The sequence below is a fragment of the Myxine glutinosa genome, chromosome 5 (assembly GCF_964187855.1).
Source record: "Myxine glutinosa chromosome 5, kmMyxGlut1.1, whole genome shotgun sequence".
In the NCBI taxonomy this organism is placed as follows: Eukaryota; Metazoa; Chordata; class Myxini; order Myxiniformes; family Myxinidae; genus Myxine; species Myxine glutinosa.
In genome coordinates this window covers 101,997,187-102,019,509 of record NC_136265.1, presented here as the reverse complement: position 1 = coordinate 102,019,509, position 22,323 = coordinate 101,997,187, and the positions used below count along the sequence as shown (strand labels likewise).

At 47.2% G+C, this 22,323-nt stretch overlaps 1 protein-coding gene across 2 annotated transcripts in view; it reads right to left on the bottom strand.

Annotated features, from left to right (window-relative positions):
* Positions 1 to 22,323, bottom strand: part of LOC137427315 (integral membrane protein 2B) — a 37,717-nt gene that overhangs the window by 3,943 nt on the left and 11,451 nt on the right. Inside the window, exons 2-3 of one of the 2 annotated variants that reach the window (XM_068116729.2) lie at positions 15,263 to 15,433; positions 1,508 to 1,726 (exon numbers count right to left, since the gene is read on the bottom strand). In XM_068116729.2, the coding sequence (XP_067972830.1) occupies positions 1,508 to 1,726; positions 15,263 to 15,433 (390 nt within the window). The remainder of the gene's footprint in view (positions 1 to 1,507; positions 1,727 to 15,262; positions 15,434 to 22,323) is intronic. The other variant, XM_068116730.2, reaches the window with a different exon arrangement.

The following is a 22,323-nucleotide window of genomic DNA, read 5'->3' as shown; positions in this document are numbered from 1 at the left end:
CACCCGGTGAAAGTCGGATGCATACTGATACACACCCGGTGAAAGTCGGATGCATACTGATACACACCCGGTGAAAGTCGGATGCATACTGATACACACCCGGTGAAAGTCGGATGCATACTGATACACACGGTGAAAGTCGGATGCATACTGATACACACCCGGTGAAAGTCGGATGCATACTGATACACACGGTGAAAGTCGGATGCATACCGATACACACGGTGAAAGTCGGATGCATACCGATACGCACCCGGTGAAAGTCGGATGCATACTGATACACACCCGGTGAAAGTCGGATGCATACTGATACACACCCGGTGAAAGTCGGATGCATACTGATACACACCCGGTGAAAGTCGGATGCATACTGATACACACCCGGTGAAAGTCGGATGCATACTGATACACACCCGGTGAAAGTCGGATGCATACCGATACACACCCGGTGAAAGTCAGATTCATACTGACACACACCCGGTGAAAGTCGGATGCATACTGACACACACCCGATGAAAGTCGGATGCATACTGACACACACCCGGTGAAAGTCGGATGCATACTGACACACACCCGGTGAAAGTCGGATGCATACTGACACACACCCGGTGAAAGTCGGATTCATACTGATACACACCCGGTGAAAGTCGGATGCATACCGATACACACGGTGAAAGTCGGATGCATACCGATATGCACCCGGTGAAAGTCGGATGCATACTGATACACACCCGGTGAAAGTCGGATGCATACTGATACACACCCGGTGAAAGTCGGATGCATACTGATACACACCCGGTGAAAGTCAGATGCATACTGATACACACCCGGTGAAAGTCGGATGCATACTGATACACACCTGGTGAAAGTCGGATGCATACTGATACACACCCGGTGAAAGTCGGATTCATACTGACACACACCCGGTGAAAGTCGGATGCATACTGATACACACCCGGTGAAAGTCGGATGCATACTGACACACACCCGGTGAAAGTCGGATGCATACTGATACACACCCGGTGAAAGTCGGATGCATACTGATACACACCCGGTGAAAGTCGGATTCATACTGACACACACCCGGTGAAAGTCGGATGCATACTGATACACACCCGGTGAAAGTCGGATGCATACTGACACACACCCGGTGAAAGTCAGATTCATACTGACACACACCCGGTGAAAGTCGGATGCATACTGGCACACACCCGGTGAAAGTCGGATTCATACTGACACACACCCGGTGAAAGTCGGATTCATACTGACACACACCCGGTGAAAGTCGGATTCATACTGACACACACCCGGTGAAAGAAGGATATATAAGGCAACACACAACCACCTGGAGAAAGCTGGACCAGTGCGGAAATGCACAATGGGGAAAAGTAGGATGCCTACAGATACGCACATGGCGAAAGTCGGATACATATGGATACAAACCCGGTAAAAGTCAGACGCATACCGATACGCACCCGTTGAAAGTCGGATACATACGGATACGCACCCGGTGAAAGTCGTGAACAATCTCTGCCGGGTCACTCTCGGAAAATCCAGGTACTGGCACACGAATGATCTCAACATTGCGTTCAATATCTATTTCTACATCCTCCTCGATGGATATCAGTGGCATGGTAGGTCCTGTGTGTTGCAGATCCTGATTGACCGGCAGGCCACCATGTTGTCCATCGGTAAACCTCAAACCACAGTGAAACAAGCGGGATTCCTGCACAACAGGCAAGCAGAAAGTTATGAGTTGGTCACTTGGCATAACTGACTAAAGACAATTATACCTGGTGAAAGGATTAGATAACGTGCGTGTGCGTGTGTGTAAAATCCTGAAGATAATGGACTTTTGCCAATTTGTCACACAAAAAATTCCATCTGCCTCGTTAACATTCAGGCTGGGTATTAACTTACCCTCCTTCCCCCAATCGATTAATCTCCACTATTACACCTCGTCAAGAAACAACGAAAAGCTGTTACATTAAAGGTGAAATTGAATAGAATTAAAAGACATGAGCATAGTGAAGGAACAACGGAAATCCACCACACATATGCGATCGCTGCACGACTGTGCATTAAATCGTGAAACGTTTGGCAAAAATAAAGGAAACATCAGAGACCATGACCAGTTTTAGTGTTACGAGACAAACCAGAGTGAGAGACAGTGCCCTGCAGAACATGGAGTGGTTATCAAGGGCATAGATCAAAGATCAAACGAAATGACACATGCCTCGATCTCTTACGGTGATCCAAGAAAAAGCCCATACTTTGTGGAATGATGCAAAGACGTTAAGAATTTGGAAAGCATTAAGGCGATCTCGCGATCTCGCGAGATCACGGCGAGGTCACGTCTTTTCGAAGCTGCTCCATGCGCTCACGCTTTCGAAGCTAAGTGATATTTCTCAATTGTGTTTTTGTCGAGACTGTATCTATCTTTCGGTGTATGGACCTACAGCGTATCTTTTGGAAAATTTTCGGTGCTAATTTTTCGTTCATGTATACACAATCGTCGGTTAATGGTATCGAGTATTCTGCGGCCTAGTACTCGTAGGCTTAGACTACCGTACCGTCTCAGACCTTGTGGTTTGTTTTTCTCTCAGCGATTCGTCGAATGCGCTGAAATTATTTTCGTTCTCTGTTTCGTACCAGTCGTTCACCCCGTACATCCTCGTTTAATATCTGTACTCACAAAAAAAACAAAAAAAAAACCCAAAAAAATATTTCCTTCCCAGGTCTTATTCGTTTATTTGTTGTTCTTTTTGTTCGTTCGTTCTTCGTTCGCGATCACGCGGTTAGAAATGTATAATCTCTCCCCTGAACAACTATTTTCTCTCATATATTATAACACCCTTTTCTTCTTTTCCTACAAAAGGATGCTTTCGTCTTGCTCACCAAATCTATTCATTCCAAAAAATATATATAATACCATCTCTTACAGTTCCTCCTTTCTACATTCCATAAACTATCCAGAACTACATCCCTCCTCCAGTGTCCTCAAACGTATTTTTGACTCGAAGGTCTCAAACTCATTTTGCAAAAAATGTTCGTTTCCCATGAATCATACACTTTTCAAAATCCAATCTCACCCCTCCCCTCCAAATCCTCCCCATCACCCATCCCTTTCAAATCTCCCCCCTTGCCCCTTCCCTCCCCTCCCTCCTAAACTCCCCCCACACCCCTCCCCTCCGAGACTCTCCCTCGCTCCTCCCCTCCTAGACTCCCCTCTCACCCCTCCTCCTCAAAGCATCCTCCCTGCTTCTTCCTCCTTCCAACTTTCACCTTCATCTCCCCAAACCTCCTGCCTTGCTCTTCCCCCTCCTCAAATAACACCTCACTGTGCCTCACCCAATCTCCATCAAACCTTTTGTCTGCCCCATTCTTCCCTTTCTCCAAGCTATTCTGAAATCTCTGACACACCTTCAACAGCTCTCCCTACCTCTTCCTCTTCTTCCACATCTTACCCTACCCCTCCCCCCCCCTGTTCTGGACCCGATGCTCCCCCTTCCTCTTCATTAACGGTATGGACCTCAAACATCCGGGGCCTTCGCTCAAACTTGACTGACCTCTCCATACAGGTTGCTTCTGACAAACCAGATGTGATCTGCTTAACAGAAACTTTCCTCCTTCATGATGTCTCTGATACCTTGGTATCTCTCCCAGGTTACTCCCTCCTCCGGTATGATAGACCTGAGCCTCGTCCTGGAGGTGGGGTTGCTATCTTTATAAAAAACTCTCTTCCTCACTCGCCCTCCACTGCCCTCTCTCCACCTCACCCCCAGGAATACCTTTGGCTACGGCTTCCCCTTCGCTCCCACCTTTTGTTCATATGTGTGTTGTACCGTCCACCAATCAGCGATGACTCCATCTACATCTCACTGTCTGATAATATGGACCAACTTCTATCTACCCATCCCAACTCTCTCTTCCTCATATGTGGTGATTTCAATTGTCACCATGCCAGTTGGCTGGGTGTGGGTACCTCTCTCACCAGCCATGGCTCTTCAGCAAAGGACTTCTGCGACTCACTGGGACTGACACAATCTGTCAATTTCCCGACCCGGATCTCAGTCAACGGAGCATCTTCTCTTCTGGATTTGGTTATGACAAACTTCCCTGAAAATGTCTGCTGCTCTTCTTCTGCTCCAATCGGCTCATCTGATCATGTGCTTGTCAAAGTGGACATCTCTCTGACCATTCTCAGAGAGCCTCCTCAGCGTCGACGAGTCTGGCATTTCACTCAGGCCAACTGGCACGGTCTTCAAGCAGCCATCAATCATCTGGACTGGTCTCCCATCTCTACCGCCTCTGACATCAACTCATCCTGGGAATTCTTTCAAAGTAAATTGCTCTCTCTCATGCACAGATTTATACCATCTCGTCTTCAGTTGTCATACCCTTCCTCCCGTCCATGGTACACGGAATCTTGTGGTGAGGCTGTTGCCCTGAAACAACTTGCTTTCGTCTCCTGGAAAGCAAATCCAACGGAAGGAAATCTCATTTCCTTTCACAAAGCCCGAAACAAGTGTGTGTCCACCCTCAGGAGAGCCAGGAAACAATATCTCACCATTCTCAAGACCGAACTCTCTTATCTGTCTCCCTCTTCCAAATCCTGGTGGCATCTGGTCAAATCTGTTTCTGGTGTTTGTTCCCCCTCCATCCCCTCCCTCACCTCAAACGGCTTAACGGCTGACTCCGCACGTGAAAAAGCTGAATGCCTCAACTCTGTGTTTGCCTCTAAATCTTGTGTCCCAAACCCATCCCTCTCTGTACCCACCGTACCCAGTCGTACCCAGCTGCTCCTGGACTCTGTGTCCTTTCCTCCTGACAAGGTGGAAAAGTTTCTGTCAACCCTCGACTCTGATTCTGCAACTGGTCCTGACGGCATCAGCCCACGGGTCCTAAAATCATGTTCTTCTGCTCTTTCACTCCCTCTTTCTGTTCTCTTCACCCTCTCTTTTGCTCAAGGTCATCTGCCATCTGCTTGGAAATCAGCCAACATCACCGCTTTGCACAAAAAAGGTGCAAAAACAGATCCCAGCAACTACAGACCAATCAGCCTTCTCCCAATTATCAGCAAAGTCATGGACTCCATCATTGCTTCAGATATTAAATCTTTCCTCTTCTCCAATGGCTTGATCTCTGATCATCAATTTGGTTTCAGACCTGGTCACTCTACTCTGGACATGCTGCTTCTGCTTTCTCAACAATGGATGGAGGTCCTCAACGCCAAACAGGAAATTAGAGCTGTCTCGCTTGACATTTCACGTGCCTTCGATACGGTCTGGCACCCTGCTCTGCTCTCCAAACTCTCCTCCTTTGGTATCCATGGAAATCTCCACGCATGGCTGGTGGACTTCCTCTCTGGTCGTAGTCAACGTGTGGCCCTGAATGGGTTTCTCTCATCTCCTCTTCCTGTTCAGGCTGGAGTTCCCCAAGGTAGTGTTCTGGGCCCTGTGCTTTTTCTGGTCTTCATCAATGATCTCTCTGACTCTCTTGAAAATCCTCTCTATCTCTTTGCTGACGACTCTACTCTCTGTCGCTCCATTCCTCATCCCTCAGATCGGCAGTCTGCAGCCTCCTCACTCTCTGCAGACCTGGACAAAATCACAGACTGGTCAAACAAGTGGAACATGTCTTTCAATCCTGACAAATCTCACACTCTTACAATGTCTCTCCGAAAGGACCGACTGGACAACCCTCCCATCTACTTTCTCAACAATCCTCTCCAAGAAGTTCTGTCGCTCAAGCTTTTGGGTCTCACTATCTGCCATGATCTTTCTTGGGAAAACCACATTTCCAAGCTGGCCTCCAAAGCCAGTCGCCGACTGGGCATCCTCCGTCGTGCGAAGTCCTTCCTTGGCACACCTGAGCTCCTCACCACATACAAGGCTTTCATCCGCAGCTCAATGGAATACTGTTCCCCCCTCTGGGCTGGTGCTCCTGCCTCACACCTTGCTCGGCTTCACGCTGTTGAGGCCAAAGCTTTCAGAATCATTGGAATCTCCTGCGATGTAGTCAACGCCGAGGGCCTTTCACTCACTCACCGCAGGCAGGTTGGTGGTCTTTCTGTCTTCTACCGACTCCTCTCCGGCCTTGCTCCCCCAGCTCTCTCTGTGCTCTGTCCCCCCAATATTCCTTCAGGTCGCACAAGATCTGCCTGCAACCCTCTTATGGTTAAACTGCCAAAGTCTAGGCTCTCTGCTCACCTTCACTCTTTCATTCCCCTTTTCTCCCGCCTCTGGAACAAACTCCCCCACTCCCTTCAATCCCACTCCTCCCTCCAGGTCTTTAAAACAGCTGTTCACCACCATCTCTTATCTGCCCCGATCGAAAACCTTGATCTTTTCTACCCCCGGTAATTCACCCCAGAGTCCTTGCAGTGTTCATATGTTTTAATCCTCTCCCACCTCCCCCCCAAGTCCTCCCGATGTCCCTGCTCTCAAATGTTGTGTTTGTGTCCTTCCCCTTCTTCCCCCTCTCTTTTGTGTCCTCCCCCCTCTCTCCCCATCTTGTCTGCCGCTCCCCTTGTTTTTTGTGTTTTGTGTGTCGGTTTGTCTTTTTGTGTGATTAATGTTTGCTCTTTCACGAGCCTCGATCTTGTATACAAAAAAAAAAAAAAAAAAAAAAAAAGGCTTCATGGGCGGAGGGGAGGCCTATACAATAAACCGCGGAAGAAAATGTGGCCTGAGTCCACAATTACAGCGGGTTTGCTGATTCCAAGCTAAATTGCCGGCCTGTTAAAGCAGGATGGTTTTGAAGAGGTTGAGGAAGAGGACCTGGTGGACGTACTAGAGTCTCATGCAGAACCCTTAAGCAATGAAGATCTCAGAGTTGGTAGAGCACTGGGCTGAAGAAGATAATGCTGTGACGCCTCAATTCGAGCAGCTCACCATGAAAAACCTCAGCCAAAGTCTCGGCACGTTTGAGCAGGCCATATCATTTGTTATCGAGCAAGATCCAAATGTTGAAAGGAGCTCCGATTATAACTGTGCTGTTAATGACCCCCTTCATCGCTACAAGGAACTTCATGCAGCAATGAAAAAGGAAGCCATCCAGCCCATTAAGCAGAAGATGGATCACCACCAAGTACATCCATCAGACAGGATGCCCCTTTCAGCCGCACCATTCCCACCAGTGAAGAAAGTGCCAGCAATGTCGAGTGAAGAGGCAGATGATTCTGCCCCTCCACAAGTGTGACTGTCCTCCCGCAATAAACTCCGTTCCTCCAGCCTCGGTTTAAGAAAACGTCACCGCCACTCGGAGAGCACAAACTGTTTGTTGTCTGGTGTTCATAAAATTGAATGTTTCGTATCTATTTATTTGCGTGCAAGTCTGAAAAACCACCCCAAGTAGCCCCCCTTAAGCTCCCCCCAACTCCCCCAAAAGTCCAGGCCAAAAACGCATCCCTCCTTTAATACAAGGGTTTCTATATGCAAACATCTTTTGTTTAAGGCAGTTTCATTTAACACTTACTACATATATAATTTGAGAAGTGTCTGTTTGTTTATTTACTTTGTGCATTCCTAAACCGCTGAACAGAGCAAGTTAAAACCTGCTGGTTGCACTCGGAGTGTACCCGATAAGGTTTTGAACGAAGAAAATGTCATAAGCCTCGGGGGTTCAGGGTGGGGGAAACACACAAATTCCCGATGCAAACGTGTACATGCTAGCACCGCTAACAGTGTGAGTGGGTATCACAAGTAATATTGAAATACCGCAATTCTCTATAAAAAACATCAAATCAGTGGTGAAGTATCATACTACATTTAAATTTGATGCATGTTGTGCATGGTCTTGTGGGGTGCACTGAGTGGGGGGCAAATGCATATTCCATTAGAGAATCTGGGTCCTCGCCCCACCTTGAACCAAGTAAATACTATTATGTTTATGGAGAGCGGGGGATTTGGGGGGGGGGGGGGGGTGAAAGTAAATTCCTCCTGCTTTTGTTGTTCGGCAATAAGCCCATTTGATTTTATCAAAACTACAAGGGACTTTACCGGGATGATCGACAATATGGAACGGTGAGGCAGGAGTTTGAGATTACCTTAGAAGAGATAGAACTGTAGAGAATAGCATGGTCCGTGTGCGAGTAGGAAGTCAATCTCGATGTAAGAAAGTAGAGACCTGTTAGCTTTAGGGTTGTGTTTGAATGTGCACAATAAGGAGGGTCGTGCTTTGTAATTAAGAGTTAGGGATCAAGTTAATGCCCCCCAAACCAAACCAAACACTTTCCCCCCAAACCTTCCTGTAACCATCCACTGGGTGCATGAGGTTAGAGTTCGCATGAGCCCAGAAGAACAAGGCAGAAAGCAATGGCACTCTGCCAGGCAATGAAAAAGGGGGGGGGGGGCGGAGCTATGATCGTCTCATGGAAGGGGGTAGAGCCCAATGCCTGGAGGGGCGGAGGGTTGTCAAGAGAGATGAGGGAGGAGCCAGTAGCACTCAATTCGGGACTAGGAGAAGCAGGACCAGTCCTGAGAGGATTGCGAGATTTCTGAGAAAGGAGGAGCTGAAAAAGGCGCAGGAGGATTGCGGGAGAACCGAGGAGATTTTGAAAGCAACAGAGTTTTTAGCTCACCTGGAACGAAGTTCAGGGGAGCTTATGCGATGGCACGTCCCCGTCCCCCCATCCCCCCACATACACACACATTCCCCGTCCCCCCCACACCACACCCCTCCACATACACACACACACACCCCCTCCACACATACACCCCCTCCATACATACACACACACACACCCCCTCCACACATACACACACACACACCCCCTCCACACATACACACACACACACCCCCTCCACACATACACACACACACACCCCCTCCACACATACACACACACACACCCCCTCCACACATACACACACACACACACCCCCTCCACACATACACACACACACACCCCCTCCACACATACACACACACACACCCCCTCCACACATACACACACACACACCCCCTCCACACACACACACACACACACACACCCTCCACACACACACACACACCCCTCCACACATACACACACCCCTCCACACATACACACACCCCTCCACACACACACACACCCCTACACACACACACCCCTCCACACACACACCCCTCCACACACACACCCCTCCACACACACACCCCTCCACACACACACCCCTCCACACACACACCCCTCCACACACACACACACACACACACACACACACACACACACACACACACATTCTCTGAAACCGCTGATGGGATTGCGACTAAATTTGGCACAAATTATATTTGTTGTGTTGTGGCTAAAGTTTGTTCATGGCATTAACAACAAAAAAAAAGAGTTGAGCCAGGTTTGCCCCCCCCCCCCCCCCCCCAAAATAGGAATTTGCTTTTTCCTCTGAAACTACACACTATTTCGATTCAACTTTACCACAACCTTCATCACCTGTGATGTACCAAAGTTTGTTCATGGCATTAAAAATAAAAAAATAAAAAAATTCCTCTTTGGAGGTCTACCTCGGCAGGAGGATGTCGGGCGGGGAGAGGTTTGACCCCCCCCAAAATAGGTATTTGCTTTCTTCTCTGAAACTACACATACTATTTCAATGAAACTTTACCACAACCTTCACCACCCGTGCTGTACCAAAGTTTGTTCACGGCATTTCAAAAATATGCCCCTTTCGGGGTCTACGGGGGGTTGCCCCCCAAAATAGGTATTTGCTTTCTTCTCAGAAACTACACACAATTTCGATGAAACTTGACCACAACCTTCACCACCCGTGCTGTACCAAAGTTTGTTCACGGCATTTCAAAAATATGCCCCTTTCGGGGTCTATGGGGGGTTGCCCCCCAAAATAGGTATTTGCTTTCTTCTCAGAAACTACACACAATTTCGATGAAACTTCACCACAACCTTCATCACCCGTGATGTACCAATGCTTGTTCAAGGCATTAGAAAAATTGGGGTCTGAGGAGGTATAGAGGGTGGGGGAGGGGACTGGACCCAAAATAGGTATTTTTATCTTGCCAAAACGAAGTTTTTGCAAGATGTATTAGTCAGCTTGTATGTTTGTTTGTTTTTTTGTTTGTGGTTAATCATTATCTTGCCAAAACGAAGTTTTTGCAAGATGTATTAGTCAGCTTGTATGTTTGTTTGTTTTTTTGTTTGTGGTTAATCATTTTTTTTTCACGTTTAGATCACTCTGTAGACCACAGTTATTATTGGAAACTCCTGTAACTTCGCATATCAGAGTCCTATAGAGATACCCTTCAGCACACAAAATTTTGAAGGTCAAGGTCAAAGGTCAAGGTCACTTTGTGGTCAATCATGGAGGTCGACGAAACACTAATTTTTTGAGTAACTTTGATCGGATCGTCTCCAAACTTCATGGGAATCTAGTATATGGTCCGGCGCTCAGCTGATTAGTTTTTGGTGGCGATCGGCCTTGACCTTCATGGTTAGCGCTGGAGGTCGAAAATTATTGACCCCAAGGTCAAATTTTGAAATCGTAGGTACCATATCGAGTAATACCTCATATGAATGCCCTTGATGAGTGCTTCCCAGATCTGTAAACAGTTTGACGCTATGACGTCATTTGATGACGTCATGACGAAAAAACGGAATTTTCACATTTTGGCAAGATACGGTTCACCCTGTGGGTGACATATTTTTTTGTTTGTTTGTTTAAAGTCTTATGATTATGTTAGTATGATTCCACATGTGGCCCTGTCTTATAGCAATCATTGAAATTGGTTTTGAAATACCCTTAGTCGGTGCAGTATACTGTTCATTCTACCAGGTGAGCACCAGGCATATATTGCCCCTATGTTTAAGGGTCGCTCTCTGAGAGGAAAACAAAGGAGTGTTGTTCTGAGGGAGGGCAGAGGGGGGGTGAGGAGGAGCCTTTGAGGAGTGGGAACGGTTCGGAGGAGAGACCGCTGTTTCTGAGGAGAACTGACAGTTCTGAGAAGAATTGGTGGTGTTAAGGAGGAGAGCTAAAGCTAAAGGAGATCGCTCTGTCTGCCTGCCTTGGCCTCGGTACTGTTGTCGCCCCCCGCCCCCCCCCCATCACCTCTTTGTCGTCCTGCTGTCTCATCACCTGCTTCGCACCCATCCTCCATTCCCCCGCTATAGATAAGTCACCCGGTTTTGTCCTTCATCCCCCTCTGTGCTTGTGACTGGAGAGAGGCACCTTAGTTTTTATAGGATATATTTTACCTCATCGTTTTCCTCTATAGGTGATTACAGTCGTTATTGAATTCATTAGCCTGGTGTTGGCTTACCAGTTACGGTGCTGGCTTTCGATCCTAGGATCCAGAGTTTGAATCCCGGTCGATCGTTGAATTAAAGTCAGGGGGGGTTGACTCAGCCTGTCATCCTTCCGAGATCGACAAATTGAGTACCAGCTCACTGGTAATTGGGGCACTGCATCAGCGGCACAAACATGCTTCCAGAAAAATGATGCAATCAGCAGCCACAGGCTGCATACGAAACAACATTGAATTCATTTCCTCCTGCTTTTGTTGTTCGGCAATAAACCCGTTTGACTATCAAAACTATAAGGTACTCGTGGTTCTCTTAAGTCCCGCACCACAAGCATAATTTCGCCGTTAATTGAACAGAGCCTCGGAGAGCCCGTTTCGGTTCATCCATTTAGAGGTGGTGTTAACCGGCCCGTGAACTCGACAATATGCATCGCAGAGCGCCATCTGGTGGAAGTCAATATTAGAAGTTACAATAATAGACCCCATAAAAGTTGGGAAATTAATCTGTCTGTAATGGCAAGTCATTTGTTAGTTTTACCAAATGGGGTGTGCATTTGAAAGAAATGTTTACCCACAATGCATCTGTTTTGGGAGCAGTGATGGAGTGGGTTGTATATATAATCAAGGATCGTGGAAGAGCTAGTACTAGCAGATTGAACGGATCAGGATGCACCAAGACAAAAGGAACAGCAGAGAGGGGGGAAAACAGCAGAGCCGAAGGCCAAGACAGGGTAAAGCGGACAAACAATGGGTGTGGAGAGGAATGTGGGGGCAGGAGAGGATGCATGAGGGGAACACGACAGATAAAGAAGGAAACACACAAGAGGAAAAACTGGAAATTTAGGGTGAAGTGGGGTTATCGAGAGTAGAAAAGATCATGGTTTTGGATTGGGGATGATCTGAGATGGTGGTGAACAGTTGTCTTGAAGACCGAAAGGAAAGAATGAGATTGAAGAGGATGTGGAAGTTGCTTGCAGAGGTGTTTAAAAAAAATGGAGGTGGAGGTGAGCAGTGATCCTGGATTTAGGTAGGTTCGCCAGAAGGGCGTTGATGGTAAACAGTGCAGAAACCTGGGGAGAACAAAGCACAGAAAGAGCAGAGAGTACAGGACCAGAAAGAAGGCGCGAGAAGACAGACAGACACCATCGACCTGTCTGTGATGTGATGGCCAAGTGATACGCCCAGAGACTCAGCTTCATCACGGGAGATTCTAGTAACCTTGAAGGCCTTCGTTTCCATGGCGTCATGCCGAGAAAGTTGTGGAGGTAAGGCAGCCAGACCAGAGGGAAGAGCATTTTTCTATCAAGCCACAGATGAAGGACCTGTAGGTGGATAGGAGTGCAGGTGTGCCAAGGAAGGACTTTGTACGATGCCCAGTCAATGGCTGGCTTTGGAGGCCAAGATTGAAATGTGGTTTGCCCAGGAAAGATCATGGCCGATATTGAGACCCAGGAGTTTGTTCAAACCATTACGGCAATTATTTTTACAGGAAAATATTGTTGCGGATCTCGGATTATGGCACTCCCCTTACCGAAGGGGGTTTAATCCCCTCGTCTATTAAGCTGGCCGTCCGAGTCCTAGAAGATATCGCGCTCCTTCCGGTCGGAAGCAGGGCGATACTTCTGCCCGAGCCATGGACAAGATGGAATTTTGCCAAGCTGTTTAGCAATCTGCAGCTCGAGCCGTTAGCGGCAGTCTACACCCGATTATAGCGGTTCCTATATCGTGCCACCGATATTCAATTGGGGACAGGACGAAAGCGATCGGATGAGAAGAAATCAGGTAAAGAAAGAACATAGGATTTATTATACAATAATGAAGAGGAAACGAAAGGCAAGAATATAGAAAAGAAGGAAATAAAAGGACATAGGGCAAGCTTATCTAAACAGTCTTAACTTATCACGACCCCAGGACAAACAGACAGACTCACACGGAATGGTAGCTGGTAGGGGAGGAAGGTCCAGGCAGATGGTTCCAGGCGATGGGATCCGTCCAGGCTCCGGGTCCGCGGGCGAAGAACGGCAAGCAGCTTCGCGTCTTGTTGGCGCGCGACCGGACCTTACATATGCGAGGGGCTGGAATGCTGCTTACGTCTAGTGTGCCGACGCGCTCAAAACCACATGGCAGTTCTTATCACACGATCGTCCCAAGTGATCCTCCGTGCAATGTTCTTATCATTCGCCGCCTCTGCGCTGTTCTCTCAAGTTTGCCGATCATCTGCCGATCTTCTCTCCTCTCCCATCTCTCGAAGTAGTCCGCGGCGGCGCTTTTATTACCTGCCTCGCGTATCAAGCCGTGTCCGCTTCGCTCCGCCTACCAGTGAACACGCCTCGGCCCAGATTGGTCGCGAGGGTTCATTGGTACCTCCCCTCGTGCCGCGTTGATGGGGCCACGCCTATGTTCCTGGCCGCTCCTCCCTTCTTCTCCCACTCTGTCACGTGGCTTATGGTGGCTTAGGGCGAGCTTCAGCTCAAAGGCAGCGAACGCTGCTGGCAAAGGCGCGCCATACAATTTGGAGGGGGTAAAGCCGCAAAATGAATAGGATGGGAATTTGAGAAGGGGCCTAGGTTATTTGATTAATACAACGCAGGTTCAACTATTGGAAACAGATCCTTACCTGAAACACATACTAATGAAATAACTAAAGAAGAAGCCTATGATGTGCTACATGTTGCTCATGACCTAACTAGGGTGCGACCTTTGACCTTTACACCAAAAAAAATGGGAATATTTACAGGGGATTATTTATAAGGGAATATTACAGATATTTACAAAGTGGAGGGTTCTAAAAACCACAACAATATCTTTGCTCGTACATCTTGTTTACGGAGTCTTATATGAAGATACGAGATCTTGTTTTGGAGTTTACATAAAGATAATATCCCTCTCTTGTTTATGGAACCTTGTATAAAGATTGCAGGATACTAGTAGGAGCACCTGGCATTACTGGGGGAGGGGGAGGTGGGCTGGTGGGGGGAAGCAGGAGAGGGAGGGGTGAGGAAGGGAGTGGGTGGAGTGGAAGGGGGAGAGGGAGGTGAGGGGAGAGGGAGGGGAAAGATATGCTACATATACATCTTTTGGGGGGGCTGGGTGGCTTTGACAGGCCCCTCCGTTTTAGGGGTGGGGGGAGGGGAGGGAAGGAGTAAAAATGTTCCCATGCAAAGAGTGCTTTATCCTCAGTGTTGCCGAGGTAAAAAAGGAAATTATAATACCCTCTGCCACCACCACCAAGTGGCACTACACGGTACACATTTACATAGAGAATTTACACCCCTCTCCCGGTCCACACCCTTGAATGAGGCCACGGCCACATAGCCTATGTTACCCGTTGTATTTGTACCCCGAGTAAAGTAAAAAAGTGTTTATAACTGGAGTACCTGGCATTGCTCAAGCGAAAAAGAAACATCAACATATTTTAAATGAGGGCAAATGTAATGGAAAAGCAATTACATCCAAATCAGAATCCATCACAAATGTCAAATCATCATTTTACCTTTTTGTTCAATATATACTGCTGAATGTGTAGTTCATCATGTTTCTGAGTCAAGTATGATGACGTTCAGGAAGAAGAAGCCTTACCACCAACTCTGACCGCTTCCGGGATCGTTTTATTAGTGTTCAAATGTCTGTTAATCGTTTTGTATTTATTTATGCGAATGTGTACCTGTATATAACAGTCAATAATCAAAAAGGCTTAGGCACGATAGAAAGATTTAAAAAAAAATTTTTCCCTAAAACTCAAGCACTCGCTGATGGACCTCTGAAAGTTTGACGAAGATCCATTCAGCCATCTCTGAGAAAAATGGCGAAACACACACACTGACCAACCCGCTATCTTATATAGTAGATATTGGCTTTCAGACAATTAAAATTAGATATTATTAAACTCAGCTGCACCAAGTTTGCCAGACAACTTTATCACATTAACAACACAAAGAGAATGAGTATACAATTACATAATATGGCAAAACACAAAGCGAGCTCAACAGATGCTTGGCCAAACCCTTACCAAGGGCAAAGACCCTGTCAAGTGATCGTCACGTACATGGGTGATGTAGTAGCGATAAAGATACGTGCCGACCACTACAAGTCCAGCAAGCATCAGTGCCAGGCCCAACACCAGGCAGACTCCCCAGGACTTGCTCCTTCGGCGAGAGGGCACGGTCATCGCTTCCACATCCTGGTGGCGCACGAGGCATACTCGATTAGAAATTGCAAACTACATCCCACCTTCTCATCGCAGCACTTATTCACAAACATTCCACAGAAATAAATAAACAAGAAGACGTCATACGGAGCACGATACTTGCAAAATCCGCACCCCCCCCCCCCCCCCCACACCACCCCCCCACGAAAAAAAAATTCCATTGATACAGCAAATTGTCCATTTCATAAAGATTAAAATTGACAATCTTGATCAAGGCTCGGGTCAATAGGAAGAAAATTGACGATTTTTCAGATGAAAAATGATTTTGAAAGGGTGACCTTGAGTTGACCGTTGACCTTTTGACCTCAAAATAGTTCGTTTCCCTATTTAGTGACGATGTGCAAATGCTGTTCAATTTTCAAGTCAATCGGATGAAAATTGAGGATTTTAGAAATTTAGCAAAGTTGGTGACCTTTGGCCTATGTTGACCTTTTGACCCCAAAAACAATAGGCTTCTTGCTTTTGACCAACTCTACCATTTGGTGAAGTTTCGTGAAGATCGGTTGAAAATTGTGACCAGGCAGGCCGGTGACAAACAAACAAACAGACAGACAAACAGACAAACAGACAGACAGACCCACAAACGCAACCGGACATTAAAGATTCCATGGTGTCCTTCGCAAACAGTAGGCAAGCATCAGGCACCATGGCTAAATGGTGCTGGCACCATGGCCAAATTTCAAATTCCTGCCCTAACTTGGCAAACATCAGGCCAGGCCGGTTTGTGAAAGACTTGGGAGGTGTATCGATAACATATGTGAGTGGCCCGATCGACTCCCACTCATACCGTGGCCAACTCGGACACAATCCACATTCAATGGAGAAAAATGAAGATGCGATAAAATTCGACAAAAATATTGTAGTTCGATCAGAAAACTGTCAAATTGTGCCGATGGCTGTTTGGGCGTGCTCGTCAAGCCCATGGGGCCTTGCAGCCCACCTCCAACTATGGGTGGCAACAATGGGTGGTGTGGAAAAAACACCCTCAGGAACATTGGGGGAGAGGTGCAGGGGGGGAACCCTGGATATGCTCCAAATTCAAGATACAAAATCAACTTGCAGTCAAATTGGATGCAAGAATAAAAATATAAAAACAAGGTTTTGCTTGTATTCTAAACCTTTGTTGATCTGTGCCGAAGGCCAACTGCGCGGGCTATTCGAGTCCGTAGGCCTCAATTTGCACATCAAGACACCCAGGATCAACAAGCACGCCACACAACAAGCACGCCACACAACAAACAAGCACGCCACACAACAAACAAGCACGCCACACAACAAACAAGCACGCCACACAACAAACAAGCACGCCACACAACAAACAAGCACGCCACACAACAAACAAGCACGCCACACAACAAACAAGCACGCCACACAACAAACAAGCACGCCACACAACAAACAAGCACGCCACACAACAAACAAGCACGCCACACAACAAACAAGCACGCCACACAACAAACAAGCACGCCACACAACAAACAAGCACGCCACACAACAAACAAGCACGCCACACAACAAACAAGCACGCCACACAACAAACAAGCACGCCACACAACAAACAAGCACGCCACACAACAAACAAGCACGCCACACAACAAACAAGCACGCCACACAACAAACAAGCACGCCACACAACAAACAAGCACGCCACACAACAAACAAGCACGCCACACAACAAACAAGCACGCCACACAACAAGCACGCCACACAACAAGCACGCCACACAACAAGCACGCCACACAACAAGCACGCCACACAACAAGCACGCCACACAACAAGCACGCCACACAACAAGCACTCCACACAACAAGCACTCCACACAACAAGCACTCCACACAACAAGCACTCCACACAACAAGCACTCCACACAACAAGCACTCCACACAACAAGCACTCCACACAACAAGCACTCCACACAACAAGCACTCCACACAACAAGCACTCCACACAACAAGCACTCCACACAACAAGCACTCCACACAACAAGCACTCCACACAACAAGCACTCCACACAACAAGCACTCCACACAACAAGCACTCCACACAACAAGCACTCCACACAGAATTTGGCGTCCATCGTACAGAACCCGTAGATTCTTCACCTCTTCTGGTTAAATTACAATTAGTGCCAAAGTGGTCTAACAATATATCTGTCCGATATGATAGTTGCAGTTTTGAGAAATCACTAAAAAGTAATGGCAACGACCATACAGGTCCCTTAAAATAGTTATTTCACAGCAGATCATTATCTTAGTACCTTTCCCTTATTTTGGGTTATTATGTTATGCGTTGCGGAAAAGGAAATATAGATCCTCCACTTAAAAGGGATAAGTTACCAGTTAATGCACCAGGCTCAAACGCACACCATCCCAGCAGCAGATAAAAGTTCCTTTGAGAGATTTTGTGCGGGCAGGGGAAGCAAAACCCACCAATCAGGGTGAAAGTCACTGTGGGGTAGCTTGTGTGGCTTCCCCAATCGGGAGCCCTCCAAGATTTTGCCTCCCCCCCCCCCCTCTCTCCCCCCCCCCCCCTCCCCCTCTCTCCCCTCCCCCTTGTAGGGTGAACAAAGGATTTTGGAACAAGTTTTTGCATTCTCTTGGTTCGTGGCTGGCATCGCAGGCGGTCACGGTTTTTGCATGCTCTTGGTCCGGGTTCTTGGTCACAGGCAGTCACAGTTGTGCTGGCTCTTGGATATTGTGGACACTTTGCTCTCTCTCACCCCACTGAGCCTCTACATCGGCATTGTTACACTCTGGGCCTTTCTCTTTGGCGGCTCCGGGCCTGTCTGACTCTGCTGGATTGTTGGCCTTCTGTTGGCCTGGGTCACTGTGCCATGCTGACGATTGACCTCTCTGTCGGCCCGTGTTGGGATCGTCGTTACCTGCTGGTGCTTCTCAGTGGCGGCAACGGGACGTTTGGCACCACAAGGAGAGGAATTTGAGAGCATGTAGCCTTTGTGCTAGCAGGTTCCTTCATTGTTCCTTCGTTGTTCATTCCCCTCCCCTCCCCTCCCCCGTGAGTGTGCTGGGCACCCATGTGATGGATACCGTAGTAATCGTAATAAGGTGTAGAATAAGCTAAGTTTCTGCTTCTAGTCCCTTTTTTCTGTTATTAAAATAATCACATTGTAAATATCTGTAATAAATCAAATTGTTAAAACGCTTTCCTTTCTCTCTGTCTGTGAATGTCTCTTCTCCATTGATCCGCCATTTTTCGTATCCAGTTTAACATCGACAGTAACGGCTTGAGCATCTCTCTGGCGGTGACCAAAGGTTTTCGCTCAGCCGTGTAAATTTCCATCTTGGAACAAGCGTTACGCCTAGGTCCCCCGTCGGGGAAGTGATGCGAGTTGACAAAGTGGAACACGCAGAAAACATGCTATGATATGATATTTCGCTCACAAGGGTCAGACATACATGGAGGCGGCCATCTTGGATTTTGACGTGGCGACCCAATTTTCAATAGCGTTCTTCCTTATGCCTAGATACACCCACACACCAGAAGGTACTTCGCTTATTTTTCAAGATATTTCGCTCACAAGGTTCAGACATATATATGGTGGCGGCCGTCCTGGATTTTGACGTGGCGACCCACTTTACAATAGCGGTCTTCCTTATGCCGAGATACACCCACACACCAAATTAGAAGTTGGTACTTCGCTTATCTTTCAAGATATTCATCTCACAAGATTCAGACATACATGGTGGTGGCCATCTTGGATTTTGACGTGGCGACCCTATTTTCAATAGCGTTCTTCCTTATGGTGAGATACACCCACACACCAAATTAGAAGTTGGTACTTCGCTTATTTTTCAAGATATTCATCTCACAAGGTTCGGACATACATGGCGGCGGCCATCTTAGATTTTGACATGGCGACCCAATTTTCAATAGCGTTCTTCCTTAGGGCGAGATACACCCACACACCAAATTAGAAGTTGGTACTTCGCTTATTTTTCAAGATATTCATCTCACAAGGTTCGGACATACATCGCGGTGGCCATCTTGGATTTTGACGTGGCGACCCAATAGATACACCCACACACCAGATTAGACGTTGGTACTTCGCTTCTTGTTCGAGATATTTCGCTCACAAGTTTCAGGAATATATATGGTGGTGGCCATCTTGGATTTTGACGTGGCACCCCAATTTTCAATAGCGTTCGTCCTTATGCCGAGATACACCCACACACCAGATTAGACGTTAGTACTTCGCTTATTTTTCAAGATATTCATCTCACAAGGTTCAGACATACATGGCGGCGGCCATCTTGGATTTTGACGTGGCGACCCAATTTTCAATAGCGTTCTTCCTTATGCCTAGATACACCCACACACCAGATTAGAAGTTGGTACTTCGCTTATTTTTCAAGCTATACAGGTTACAAGGTTCACACATACATGGCATCAGACATACATGGCGGCGGCCATCTTGGATTTTGACGTGGGTTGCACCCACACACCAAATTCGAAAGCGGTCCTTCGCTTACGCACGCACGCCCACACGCACGGATGGACGGACACACGGACGGAGGGGAAAGCCATAGTCACCCTTTCGCTCCGCTGAGCGACGGGGGACAAAAAAGGAAACCGCAGGAGGGTACGTACGGTGCGTTCTCCGATTGGCGTTCGTAGTTGCCGATTCGCAACCTGCTAAGTACGAAGTTATTTGTGCGTGGCAGCAGCAGGTCCGGTAAGTTCGGGAGGGAACGGAGGTTAACCCCCTCGTAGTAAACCTGAACCCCGTACCGTAACACATTCGGTGTTCAGAAGTGGAATTCCTCCGAGCATCGTAACAATACTTATCAGAACGCACTATCATGATACAACATACACATGCGGGGAGCCCAGGATGGGAAGGGGGGGGTGCCCAGGCGCAAGAGGGGGGCTAACCGGATACTCACTCAGTCCCGAAATCCCAACCTGCACAACCTAACGCAGACAAACTCTATCAAAAATACATGAGGCACAAGTTCTGCTGCACCAAATGGCATCCTTCACCAAGGTTCGCAGGATTGCAAGATAATTCATGGGCTCACCAAGCTTCACGGGCTCATGTCACATATTGGACAAAACTTTAAGGAAATAACCGGAATCAAAACAAATCATTTGAGCATTGTAGAGAACTGAATGAAATAAAGCTCCGGTAAAAAAAACGTCACGGGTTGAAAAAAAAGGGCAAGTCAACGCATGTGCTCACCTGTGGCTATTCAATAAAGGTGACCCATAATGAACTAGAACGGCACTCGGTAGAGCGCATACCTCCACCAGGCTGAACAGTTTATGTTTTGTATCCATTGATAGGCCGGATCTAGATTCAGACTTGAACCATAATCTAATCGCCTTGTTCATGTCGCCGACCCAACTCATCCACCAAGTTTAGTCATAACTCGTCCATAACCTTTTTTTAAACATCATGTTATATATCGCTTTTCGCCCTATATCCCTCAATGGTGAAGAATCACTTAAAAATTAAATAATTCTCGCATCTGAATCCATATTCAGATCTTCACGAAAATAGATTCGATTTGTCCTTGTCACACACACAACCTGTCCACCAGGTTTCGTCCAAATCCATCCACAACTTTTTCAGATGTCCTGCTATGTATCGTTTGTGGGCCTATCACTCAATGGTGAAGAATCACTTAAAAAATTATACTAGCCGGATCTTCATCAAAATCTAATCGTTGTCACATACACGACCTTGCTGCCAAATTTCGTCCGAATCCGTCCACAACTTTTTGAGATATCTTCTTCACAGACAGACAAACACACAGGGTTGAAAACATAACCTCCATCCACATTCGATGGTAGAAGTAAAAAGTGACCCTTTACTGGGCAGATGTTATTCGACAAGAAGGGGAAAGTTATGCCAGATTTGGAAGCAAGGAAGCCTGCGTTTTGTTGTGCAGTCAAACGTTTAAATTAAACCTTGCTTGGTACATGGGGAGGGAGACCGAGGATTTATCCCCTCCCTCCATTCCCAGCCACGGCCCAAGTGGAAAAGTAATTGCCCTTAAAATAGCTTCTTCATTACAACACCTTGCGATTTCCCACCGATATTTCACCATTTGCACGCCCGATCCATCTTGGTGTTCACCCCCTTCTGGCTAATCGTTCTGGTGACTAGCTTTGAACTCGAATATCACAGATACAGTTAGCACGGTAAAAACTACATGGCGTACGTTATCTATTGCTCAAGCCCTGGTAAGAATTTGGGGAATCTTGGATGGGCAGGTCAACGGAAAGAGAAGCAAAGCGTATGTCTGTTCCATCACATTGTCATCCCTTGTGTTCGGGTCGAGAGAATCAGGCGATTATAAATCCTCACCATGACTACAGTCCCCCGACGTGGGGCTACGCGCAACTCTCAGGTGATGTGGGTAATATGTTGGATGGGGGAGGGAGAGGAGGAGTGAATTGAGAAGTGTGTGCAACTGTCACGTCCATGACAAAAAGCACACCCAGATGCAACATCGTGCTGCAAATCAAAGGAAGAGAAGAAAGAATAGAAACAATGGATGTACAAGATACTTGGTGAACACAACACAATGCTGAGGAAACAAGCGGCTCTGAAAAAAAAAAAAGAAGTTGCCCAGAAGTTGAGAAAGTCGAGTGGCGGAAGCCACAACATCGTCACAGGCTGTTGCGATTGTTGTCACGGGGTCATTGGTGGCTAACGTACCAATGGAATCGCTCGGCAAGCCTGAGCCAGATGGCAAAAACAAGAAGTTGCATTTCCTCACAGTAGAATGAAGAACTGGTGTTGCTGATGAAGTTGAGTGAAGATCCGAGTCGGAAGATGCGTGGAACAACAAATTAAATCAAGACGACGTCGATCGAGGTCGGACCGCTTTGCTCCG